This window comes from Bombus impatiens, unplaced genomic scaffold, assembly GCF_000188095.3.
Source record: "Bombus impatiens unplaced genomic scaffold, BIMP_2.2 scf_0142, whole genome shotgun sequence".
Lineage (NCBI taxonomy): Eukaryota > Metazoa > Arthropoda > Insecta > Hymenoptera > Apidae > Bombus > Bombus impatiens.
This window is the reverse complement of record NT_176561.1, coordinates 834,519-847,840: the sequence shown is the minus strand read 5'-3', so window position 1 is coordinate 847,840 and position 13,322 is coordinate 834,519. Positions and strand designations below refer to the sequence as shown.

Here is a 13,322-nt window from a genome sequence, read left to right as displayed (position 1 = left end):
GCTATCTAAAGGCGCGATCTCCTATAAGCGTCAGACGCGTACGTCTGACATACGCGACAGACGCATTTATACCGATACAATAAAGTAGTACGTTCGGCTCGTTTTAAAACTGTATTCCACTTTCTTTTTACGTAAAGAATCTTTTTTTTTTTTTTTTTGCTAGACAATGATACACTAAATAACGAATGCATAAAGAAACAAATGCTTCACGTTCATATTGGGTTAAGCGATCTGCGTTTAGTGGAACCGAAGCACGCGGCGTCTCATGCTTGCAGAAAATTTCCCATGTACAGAGGGATGCAGTAACTGTGTTTAGTCGAAAGCAGTGAACGTGTACGTCTGATGCTTATTGGAAATTCAACCTTGGTAGAGTAATCGAGTTACTTTACTTTATAGAGAGTTACATTGTTCTTTCCCGATTTCCCTCCATCCCTTCATTTCTCTTCCTCTTTTTTTTTTTAATTTTCATCTATTCGTGTCTGTTTGAATTTTCAACCGTTTCGTTGGCGCACGAGTTGTCTGGAAAACGCAACTCGACAATCTTTGCGATCTCTCGTGTCTATCGATTGATTGCACTTCACTGAGCTTGTCGTTAAAAAGTGCTTGAGGAAAAGAATCTCTTTGATTGATTATTACCGATCGATAAGAACGTAGCATCATTTCTTCAGTTCTATCGAGAATGAAACGAACAGGCTTTTAAAACGTTGACAAGCTTGCGTGGACGTGATTTTTGGCAATTAGAGTTTTTTAATGAAAAAAGAAACGATGTTGCTTAGTATATCTTGTATCTTCCCTCAAAGAGACTTGTTTGGAACTTGTTAAAATATATATACATCGAAATTGGTGGATTTGATGTAATATTAGGTTGTCTTAAAAGTTTCTTTCGTTTTATATGGAAATAATAGGACAAAATGGATCATACATAATTCATTAAAATAATATAAAAGAAAAAAAATGTTGTGCGTCTATTATTTCCTTATAAAACGAAAAAATCTTTCGGGACAACTTAATACATTGCCAGAAATACACGTGAACGTGACGTTCTTGTCGCATCGAGTGCGAGCTGCGATATTAGGCACTTAACATTGTCACCAGAGATACATTTGTTATGTGCAATTTAAAACTAGGGCGGTGAATTGTGTATGACTTTAAGAAACTCGTAGAAAAGATTATTTTAGACCCGCGTTAACCCGTGTTTTTACAATATTTTAATTAAACGTTTAATTAATATATCTTCGTACTATTTTCATATTTTCATTAAAGTAAAAAATTTGATATTTTTATTAATAAGATAATATTCCTATAATAGAGAATAAAAGAAGACGCGTGTATAATTTCATTTAAAATGATTTTATAAAATAATTCATTAATTCTGTATTAGATATTAAATCTGTATTAGGAATTATTTGGAAAAGTAAATTTAATGATATTTGTAAAAAATATTTTTCACTACACCGGGCTAACGCAGGGCCAAGTTAGTCATCATCATATATATATTTTTCACTCCTGTTTGTCAAGAATAAAAACCATTGGACAAATTTTAGAATATTTTCATATGGAATAAAAATTCGTCGTGTTTGCATGCGTAAGGTAGAACATTCACGTTTATCCGTCTTACAAGCTATCAAAAACTCTGTAAAATGTACAAAAAGTTGTCCTCAGCAAATTACAGATAACAAGTTGAGATTCCATTTTAATTATCTTTTTCGGTTGATCTTCATGATTTTTATTCTCTTTCAGGATGATCAAAACGACAGTCTTTCTAGATATGCGCAGAGTCCGGCGTTTCTTGTAAAAATTCACTAGATCCATTCTCTCTATTCTTAAAACGACACGATTAATTATTATCAAATTACGGTTTATTATTCGTAACTGCTTATTCGTAACGGTCGTTGGCACTAAATGCCCTGTGTAAATTAGATAGCGTTTTATCGATCATCGAACGTGGTAATTAAATCTCCGAGCATACACGCACGCACACTCTTCACCTCTTTCCACATTTTTTTCGTTTTTCTTGTTTTTTCTTTTTTTTTTTTTTTTTGTTTTTAGTTTAGTGGAATTTACGAAAGAATTTATTTATTATCCCACAGAAATCGACACTTTCTTAATCCACACATGGATAAGAATACTGTAAATTTGAAGTTTTCGATCTTTTACACGAAACAAAGTCGTCTTCTTGATGCATTTTAACAATTGCTGTCCGACAAATTTTTAACGAAAGTCGCTGTGTAAATGATGAATATTTGAATATGGATAATAAACTTAAAGATGTATTAAGATTGAAGAAATATTTAAATGTTGATAACGTTACTTCATTATTTCACAATTTTATTTTTTATCTCGGATTTGGTTAACTCAATATCGCATTGTTTGACTGTTAGTACGTGAAATCCAATATCTTATTGAATGTTCTCATTCAAAAGTTAAGAAGGAAGAAAGTTTAGAAAAAAATAGCGCTGTACCATTGCGAATTTATTTTTTCTCATTTTTTCCTCTTACGTGAACATTTGATAAAAGAAGAAACACATTTAACAGAAGTATCGAAAGAAATAAATAAAAACCAAGAACATTCTTTCTCGTGATTAATTACAAAATAAACCTTACGAATTCTAAAATAAAATTAAGAATTACGGCCTAGATTACAAAAAGGAAAGAATAAAAAGAAGGCAGAACGAACAGTATTCTCTCCGCTGTGCGATCTCTCGTTTAAACGTTCGTCCATCCAATGTTTCGATAATTTAATCAACAAAATTACATCGATAAAAATCTTCCTATAACTAGAAGAAATCGCAGAATCTTCTCCAAAACAAGAGCCGATTGCAAACAAAACAAAACAAAATAAAACAAAAAAATCGTCCGTTAGAAACATCGTTTTCTCTCTAATATATTTATAATTTATAAATCGCAGCTTTTAAAAGTATAGTTCTATATAAATCTATGATAAATTAGAGTTCGTCGCTCGGAACAATGATTTATTTTTACAAGCTCCCCCTGAAATTTCGACGATTAATAAGTTACGCACCACGATATCAAAGAAAAAAGAAATGCAAGAAAATTACAATCTCTATCGTGTCGATGAGTTGAAATGAAGATATTGTATAAAAAAGAAGGAAGAGAAAGTAAAGTTGGAGTTAAATGTGGGAATATTTTGAAAATGTTATTTAAGTGAATTTGCAAGTGAGAGTAAATGTGAATATTAATTATTGGAACGGTTTCACGCGTTCTCGGACACTCATTCATTGTTCTCTCTCTTTCCGTCGTACACAGTTTGTTTCTTCTCTTTATACGAATTGATTACAAAACGAGTACATTCGAATCAATGGCAGTCTGTTCTTGTTCGAAACATTGAAAACAAAAGTGGATTTCGCATTCTTCTGAATATCGTAGACTATTCAATGTTTGATGAACGAACTTTTCATTGCGAACTTTTTAATATTCCATAATGTGTCGCTTATGACATTAATTCATTTAGGAATTCATTTGTTCGAAATGAAAACGAAATAATGAAATCGTCGATGCAACGCATATTTTATGCCTACCACTATTTTAATAACGATTATTGTTAGGTTATTTAGAATTGCTTGGTTTATCGAGCCAGTTCACTTTTGTTCTCAATGTTTCATTTCATGTATTTATATAGACGGAATTTACGGCGCGTTGCGACGTTCCTCATTTTCTTTTTCGGCTTTCTCTTGTTTCTTCCGTGATTCATATCTGTTTTCGTCTAATTTGTTGCATCTCTATTTTCGTTTCTTCAATTTGTTCTTTCTACGAGGGAATGCAGACGCACGAAGCGAACGTAGCTTGAACTTGAGGAACATTTTCTTCTTTCCTTTCATTGTTTTCTGTTTTGTTGTCCAATATATAATCTTTCTTTCGTTTCGTTTCAACAATAAGTCGATGTTCGAGGGCCTGCCGAAAATTAAACGATGAAACCTCGATCACAATGGATTTCTTCTTCATTTTCTTCTAAGCGAATAAAACAGATTATTAGCTCCTAACGACTAGACATTCTTCAACGTTCGAAACTTACGAAAAAAAATAGCCACCAATTTGTCAGATTGCTACATAATCGAGGTATCACCGCCATTTAAATCGAATTCTTTTATTCCATGTCCTTTTTCAATTTACAATCGTGAAATAATCGTAAAGAACAGAGAAAAAAATACTAATACTGTTACAATGTTCCCTTCGTGAAAGCTTGTAATCTTCCACCCATTCTTCTCGTTTCTATTTGAACGATTAATTGGACGGCGCTTCGAACTAATTAGGTACATGGTTTTCATCGATCTCAAAGTCAATAAAATTGTTCCATCAATTCTTCCCTCTGTTTTTTCTTTTCACGTTCCTGTCTTTATTAATTGTTCTGTTTTAAGTTCCAAACATTTTCATTAAACATTGATAAAAACGTGTTTCTTTGCCACTGACACGAAAAAATTTATTGATTTTTATTAACACTAATTTATTGAGAAAAGAAATTACTTTTTAGAGACTCTAGATATGTCCAAGCTACTATAGTACTATGTATTTAAGTCTAATTTAACAGAGGATCAAAATTAATTTTGATTTATCGGCCGATCAAATGCACGAATATTGCCGAACGCTGTTCGAAAAACCGCATCTGTATAAATTCTTATACAGTCTTTAATTTGAATCTTAACTCTATAAGAAGAGGAAAAAGAACTGTATTTTCCCTTGTTGTTTCGTTTTTTTCGTTTGTCTTCGTAAAATTCAAGAAAGAAACATTCTGACTTTCCTACAAATAAAAGCACGTTAAACACGGGGAAAAGAAAAGAAAAGAAAAGAAAAGAAAAGAAAAAGAAAACAATCAAACCGCCGTTTTCTCTCTCACCTTAAACGAATGTCATCTCGAAGAATTTATCTCTAAATTCTGTTATTCAGGTCTATTCTCAAAAAACGAGAATTCCTTTGAACCTAACGCTTATTCATCTTGTTTATTCGCTGTTCCACTAAGTGTACTTCAACTCTCATGCACACTATTCTCTCCTATATTCCTAACGCTCCTTTCTCAACAAATTCGCAATCTTTAACGCTATTCACATACATCTTTTTATTAACCTTACACACGCAATACGTTGTGGCCGCCATTTTAACATTCTAGGATTTATAATATGCACAGTGCTTATTTCTTCTCCTTGATTTTGGGCCCGTGGCGACCGAAAGTGTGATAGAAAAATAATTACGATGCTCGATCGATTTATCAGAGGCACTCCGTTCTCTCGAGCTATTTTCAGTCTCATTATCAACGTCATTTACTTATTCGAGAGATGAGAACACTCAAGAGCACACGAATCGATTTAATATCCCTCGTCCTCGTTTAAAACTTCAATAGAAACTCGAATTTCTTTAAATGAGACATTTGAAATCAAAGTGACAGACAAAAGTTACGTTAAGATCAAATGGATTAATCATGCATATCAATTGAGTAGCGTATTTTTTATCAATTAAAATTCCAATATATATTAGTTACGACGAAGAATATAAAAAGAAACGTTTGCTTTCTTTATTCCCAGGAGACAGTTAATCGTCCATTTTGTATTCGCAGTGGACGATCAAGGAACAGCTTTCAGTCGCCATTTGCCGCAAAAAAAGTACAAATCGAAATTAGCCTTAACGTTAAACTTCCTCTAATTAATTCATAATCGCTCGCACAGCCACGCTCGCCTAAATGTTAAAAGGATTCTTATTCTTCTTTGTCGCTTCTTTTGCTTTTCTTCGCTACTTCTTCTTTCTTTTTCTCTTATTTTATTCTTCATCTTCGTTTCTCTTGCTCTTTCTTCCTGTTTTTTTCTTTTCTTTATAATAGTAATTAAACTATTATGATGACTCTTCGTATTTTACCTCTAATTTTTTCTTATTAAGATTCTTTTAACTAAGTAATGTTAAAGTATAATGAAGATATAGCATCCATTGTTTCGTAAATTTATATGTATAATTTATATTATTTATTTTCTTCTTTTTTACCGGGAGAATTATTGAATTCTAAAGTGGCGTTTTAAATGTTTCTATATTCTCTTCTCTATCTTCCTGTCTACGTGTGTATATCGTTTTAAATCGTTTCTTCGTTTGAGTGAAGAAATGCAGCAATGTATAAAAACAGGTTCAATGAAATGCCATTCAAAAGTCCGTCATCTCTTCTATATTTTTCTGCATTCTTTATTTGTTCTTGCATTGTTATATAGTTTATCTTTTTTGTTAGATCTTCAATTTGTATGCGGTGTAAATGGTAGATTAAAAAACATTTATGGTAAAAATTGGAGGATTTTCCTTTGTTTCCGAGTATTTGTTTCATCAATTATTAAAAGCTGTAAATCGATAACACATTTAAACGTAATTATCCGAGGACGTTGACGTGTATTCGAAAAAGAAAAAATAAAAAATACATTAATCACTGTCGATAGTAACAAAGTTAAAAATTTTTTCTCTAACATTTTTGCGGGTTTGCAAAGTTTAGTCGGATCACAAATTCCTATAGCTACGTGTACATTGTATATCGAAATTTAAATGGATAAAAGAGTACTATTTTCATAATACATAGGCTTTATAATTATAAGTAATTCCTTTCAAACAAAGAAGTATAACTAAATATTGGAATCGTTAATGTTTTATTTTATAATTATTTAATAGCATAGAATGGATATAATAATCGAAATCTGATTTTCCTCAAAGCGCTTTTTGTCAAACACTGGGCAAAATACACGTCAACGCTTTTTTCTGTCGCAAACCGACTTTACGAGAAATATATTACAGGGAAGAAACGCATGATAGACCCACCCATACACCAACTCATCAAGTTATAGTCTGTATATACAGTAATGAATAAAAATATTGGCACAGACCAGATGTTAATAATCCTGTGCAAACCTGTAAAACGTACGATTGCTTATTCAATTTTGTTTGTAATATATTTTCATCGCTATTGTTAAGAAACTGTATCGAAATTACTTCGCAAATAATGAAAAATATATAACGATCTGTTTTTACTCTAATTTTTCTTATACATACATACTATACATATATATATATAGTATACACACATATAGTATTTATTATTGTAATACGTATCTTTTATCTTCATGAAACAATAAATTACTGTATTTGTGTCTTCCAATAATATTGCATTCTTGCAACTTTATTTCGTTGCTTTGTCCTTAATGGGTACAATTAATATGGCAAAATTAAATATCATAACTTTGCAACTTTTGCTCCTTATATTTTACAAAAAAATAAACAAAGAACCATGTCTTTTACAAACCAACATAAAAGTTTACAAAATAATCTGATCTATGCCAATACTTTTGTTTATCATGCGACCGCGGATTTCTATGCATTTATGCAAAAGATAAAAATGCACAGAATGCATATAATATATGCAAAAATATATAAAATACATATCAATAATTCAATACATAAAACAAATCTCTACCAATGAAGTTCATTGATCAAGTGAATTCTATTTCTTTAGTGGTGTTTATAAAACCATAGATTCCCATAAAAGTCCGCAGTCTACTTATCACCGTACTCTTCACCGTGGCTCTTATCATTCCTAAGAACTTCGTTTCGTCGTAAAGGAAATAAAATTAAATCAGGCCTGCGTTTGTTCGCCAAAGATATAACAAGTACATTCTCTCTCAAATTCTTAGATTTTTAATAACATTCGAACAAGTATGGCTCGAGAGAAAACGAGATTTGATCGAATCGCACGAAGCCTTAGGAAGGTTAAGGCTTTTTCCCCTAAATGCTCGCAAAGTAAGCTGTGTAAATGCGTATGCATAGCGTATGTAGTTTTCTCGCGTGTACTCTAGATTCGTCACTGCTTCTTTCTTACATTTAGACGCAATGTATGCGCGCAACATTCTCGTATACATTGTACAAGCTTTTCCATAATCTATGGAAGCGCTCGAATATTTAAATTACAAGTGTTCCTTGCTACAAGATACAATATCCTTTCAATAATTATCATTCCGAGGGAGTTTTCGCAAACCTCAATTTCACAAAAATTAGTGGCTGTCTTTTCCAAATAATTCGCTTGCAAATTATTATTTCGAAGAGACATCATTAAGCGAGTGTTGATAGAGAAGAAAATATTCTAATAAAAGAAAGTGTGAAGTATCGTTTAAATAACACTGATTTATTAAAACTTAAAAAAATATTATTGACAAGATAAACGCAGACAATTTAATTTCCTTGCAGATCTGTAATATTCATGTTTATATTTTATTCGTGATTTGATTAAATTATCAAAACGCACGTTATCGAGTAGCAAGAAACACGAGAAAACGAAAAGTGTCGCGTACGCGTGATCACGCATTCAGAGCCGAAAGAGGGGAGATCGATCGCGCGCATACACGCCATTACAATCGTATAAAATCACTCTCGAAAAAACGATTGATGAAATTTACCGGAGAAATCGTCGAATTATCTTTTTCCACGTCATAGAAAAAAGAAAAATTAGGAAAGGAAAGAAAAGACGTAAATGATCGAAGAAAACTCGTATCTCGACTTCTTAGGCCCTCGTGCGTCCTCGCGCGAACATCGACCGCGAGATTTTTGTACATTACCCTTGAACAAGGTTTATCTTAATTCCTCGAAGGTACGATATATCAAAGTTCCATTAGTTACACTTTCATCGTGGAATTTTAAAGGTTAACCCTATCTTTATATAAATGGTCTCTTCGTACCTGTCGCGACACGAAATGTTTTCGTGGCGAACGAAGTGTGAAAAACGTGGAAATAGCGGCGTTGAAAATCGTAGAAAAACGATGAACGCGTGATAGAAAAAGTTGTCGCGTCAGGTACGAGAAACTGAAACTCTCTTCCATTTTCTTTCTTCTTCTCTCTTTCGTTATGCTTCTTCTCCATTGCAAGCTTTTTAACGTCGGCCTTAGATAATCACGTGTATAACCTACGTAACATCGCTATAATAGTATATACACACAGTACAATTACGGATTAGCGTTCACATTTATCATACCGATAGACAATATTAATAACATGGTTGTATCTTCATTGTGTACTCGCTGCTAACAATTCCTACGTACTCTCTAGCTGCTAAACGTTAACTAAATTTCTTAATTTTTACGCCAGTGTTTCATCTTCGTTTATCTCATAATTCTTTCTGCGTCTGCCTTTTGCTTACGTACTTACAAACACAAGTGTATGTATATCTAACAATGAAATCCCTCTCGATGATAGGCATACTACATATTCGCTCAAAACTCAATACATACACACTCTCTCGTATCTTCATCGCATGGAAAACTAAACCGTGTGTCGGTATATCGAATGGCGATCGAAAGGATCCACTGTTTCGATCTGGAAAGAAAAGAGACATAGAAAAAAATAACTAGACGCATGCGTTATGTCGGTAATTCAGTCCGTGTTTATTTTTCTAGGGTTAAGAAAAAAAAGATGCAACGTAAAACGAGAGAGAAAGAGAGAAAGAGAGAGAGAGAGAGACGCGTTTAACTCAAACGAATGTATGTGTGTCTGTTTATATAGTAGAACTTCATTTATTGAAACGAAATTTTGTTAACTGATTATTTGATTTCTCTTGCACAATGAAATTAGTATTATCAGTGACATTTTACTAATCATAAGTTACAAATTATCAGTATTAATAAGTTCTTTTGATAATAAAATAAATGAATTTTTACAAATCACAAGTCATTTGCTTATCCTATTTAACATGTGTCTATAAAAGAGAAGTCTAACACATAAAATTCATAATTTGTCAATTTATTAGTTTTATTAATATTTATGCTAAATTATTGTGCAAGAGAATCCTGAATATGAACTTTTATTAAGCGCCTCATAAGCCAAATTGATCAGCACCACTTTTGTCAATTTCTCAGTTTCATTGCGTGACTACATGATTAATATTCAATTCTCAATAAACAAATGACTTACTTTCACAAGATCATTTATTGCAAAGAGATAACAAAAATAATAATAAATTCTAAAGTAAGATTAAAAAATAGTGTCTGCAACATCGTCACTCTTCTCTACTTTTCAATTTATACAGATGATCAATATGGCTTTGTCATAGGGTCATGTATAGTAATAGACTCTTGTTATATATGCACATTATTTCCTTCATGAATAACTTCAGCTTTCAGATAAACAAAGTTCTACAATATTTGATTGGTCGGTATTTAAATCGCGTTCGATCCAATCGAATAGATCGTTCTTCCCTTCAAAAGGCACGAAGAAATCATGGCTCGCTTCTCTCAAGTTTCTTAACCTAAAAACATCGTGCTTCGTTCGACGTACAAAAATGGTTGGGGGGGAAAGTGTTGTTGCGAGGATCACCGAAGCAGTGTTGATGGTGATTGCTCCCAGTGTTTCAGCCTTCTGCGTTTCAATATATATATATGTATATATTTTTTTTTGTTATTTTTTTATTATATGTTTTTTTGGTTTTTCGAATTTTCGTCTCGCGATTGAGGTTAGGGGAACAAGTGAATATTAAAAAAGTGTACACACGGTAGAAAAAGTCTGCCTCGCGAGCTCGAGTGTCGTAATATGCATGCCAGACACGATTTGCGAGAAGGGAGTGAACGATCATCGTTTCAGCGGCTGATCGCCGCCATTTTGGTTCGAACGCCAGGTCTACCAATTTTCTGTTTTTCGTCGCTGGCACTACTACTATCTACGAAGGAACAAAAAGTCTGGTTACTCGATATTTGGCACAGATTAAACGGAATTTCTTGCTCGCGTGTGCTCTCTCGTGCGACGAGATCACTCTTCGACTGGATAACTATGTCTTTCGCTCTGCCGTTTTTTTGTTTTCTCTTCCTAAATTGGTTCATGGAAACAATCGGTACTTTTCTTTTTATGGCTCTTTCGCTTAGGTGCATCTTAATGTGTGTCAAATATTAAGCATGCGGCGTGTATGTGTAATATACATATACGTATATATATACACATATATACGTGTAGTATGCGTACAATGTGTGTGGTCGACCCTGTTGATCGAACTATCACTCGAACAATATGGTACTAAGTCCATATGAACATCGTAAAAAAACAGAAACATAAAGAGAAAAACAAGAAACAGAGAAAAAGAAAAGAAAAAAGAATGTACGGCGTCGTCGAGAGTGTATCCGCTTCCTATAAGTATCTTTTATATGTATATATATATAGAATGCTCCTTTTTTTTCCTTTTTTCTTTGAATTCTCGTAACAATGTAAAAAAGAAAACGCAAATGTGTGTATGTTTGTGTGTGTGTGTGTATATATATCCATTATATATATCTATATACATATATACGTATACACACATCATATACATATACATATATGTATATACACATTTCGCGGAAGGGGATCGTACTCGTTACATTGTCTCATGTATATACGTATATATCGTGTGTACATATGTATATATCGGTACGACATACAGCATACGCAGCCTTACGACCTAGGAATAATTATTATTGTGGTAGCATGTCGCCTTAAGTCTATGGAAAAAAAAAACAAGAAAAAAGAAAATGAAAAATCCTGTCTCGTTAACACACGAGGAGAGAAACGCCCGCTTCGCTGTCTCGATTCGCGAAGTGATGAAGGGGATGAATGTTGGGAAAAGACTAACGATTCAACCCTATTACGAGTGTTATTGAGGATGACAGCAGGACAGGGAAGAATCTTTCTTGGGAATGAGGGAGACGCTTGGGTTCACCATCGTGTTCTTATTACAAAGAAAGAAAATAAAAAAAATAAAACGGAAATGGGACACGATGGAGAACCTAATTAAGAGGAAAATATATCGGTGGTATTTACAAGAACTAGCGAAAGGATAATAATGATTGGAGTGGGCGATGAAAAGTGAGGTTAGGACGAGGGAAACATTTCGACGACTCGGTGGCGAGGATCCTTTCGTCGAGCTTCGACTTTTTGGCCCCACCCTCGTTTCGAGATTTTCATAACCTCAAACTCCATCGATAGAAAGTATGTGGTTAGATAGCTTTCTCGTTGGATCTGTCGATACTTATTAACCAATAAACGATTATCTAATCCCTCGAACGTAAACAGCAACAGGTTTGAATCTCGATGGACACTGGGGACAGATCTGTGCTCGAAACGACGGCGGACGACAGGCAGTAGGAACATACGAAAACGCCGACAGAGCAACACCGATACAATGGTCGGTCGGCGGTTACAACAGCAAACGCAAGGAGGCGTCCCGAGCGTCTTCGAGGAAACGGAGCCTCCGACTCGAGCGTAGACTGTGTCGCAGAAACATCCTTCTTTCTTCTTCTTCTTCTTTATTCTCTCGGTTGGTTACTTAACGTACGTGTTTCTGTGTACACACTTTTCGAAGGATGCGTCTCTTGATGTCTCGATGCGTCGCGGGTTTTCGACCGTCCATTAATCTCGAGCGGAGGCGAGTTCGCCGTGGCGAACGCGCGCGTTCAGTTTGCTGATCGCGACGCGCCTTTTGATCACGAATGCTTCACTACGATCACGCCCGGTCGCTGCTGGGCCTGTTGCTGTCTGTGGAACTGGAGGAACTCGGCCTGTAGTAGCCGCTGCTTCGCCGTCGGCGACGCACCTGGCGTAGTAGATGATTTGCTCGACGTGTTCGCCGTTTGTTTGTTGGTTAACGCCAGCGGCATGTCCTGCGCTGGTTCGTCGCTGAAGAGATGGTCCCCCTCTAGGTGACGTATCGCCTCCACGATCGTTTCCAGATTCTGTCTGGAGGTGTTCGCTAAATAAAGCCTCGCCTGAGGGGAACTGTCGTCTAGAGAGTTCGAAGGCGACGGCAACCTGGAATTGAAATGATTTTTCTTTTATACGTGCTATCATGTAGTTTTACAAACCGCATATTTATGCAATTTCCTATGTTAATGAATGCACATAAACAAATTGAACTTTGTTCCAGTCACTAAGTACTGTGTATATTCTGTACATTTTGACAATTAAATTTCTCATAAATGTATAAATACATGATAATAACATGATAATAATGAATTTCATCGAGCATAATAAATTTGTGTTAGTAAAATGTATCAGAAAATTCGAAAATAATATTGAAAATTTGATAATTCTGCATGAAAATTATTTGATAAATTATAGAAACTGTTTACAGTTTTGAAGTCTTGTTATCAGTCAAATGCACGACGTTCATAACAAGAATCATAAAATATTAATAAGATGGAGACATGTGTTACTATTTACCTTGACATTTACCCTACATACTAAATGCAGGCTACATAAATGTATCACGTAAAGTTCATCGTAAAATTGAAACATTTATATCTTGTAAGTAAAACGATAGCATATTTTAAATTTGTTAAGAC

General features: G+C 34.1%; 1 protein-coding gene across 2 annotated transcripts in view; it reads right to left on the bottom strand.

The window, feature by feature from the left end:
• Positions 1 to 9,121: 9,121 nt before the first annotated feature.
• Positions 9,122 to 13,322, bottom strand: part of LOC100748243 (helix-loop-helix protein 11) — a 149,658-nt gene continuing 145,457 nt past the window's right edge. For both annotated transcript variants that reach the window (XM_012382059.3, XM_003487171.4), the window contains exon 6: positions 9,122 to 12,789. In XM_012382059.3, coding sequence (XP_012237482.1) covers positions 12,465 to 12,789 — 325 coding nt within the window. In that variant the 3' untranslated portion in view covers positions 9,122 to 12,464. The remainder of the gene's footprint in view (positions 12,790 to 13,322) is intronic.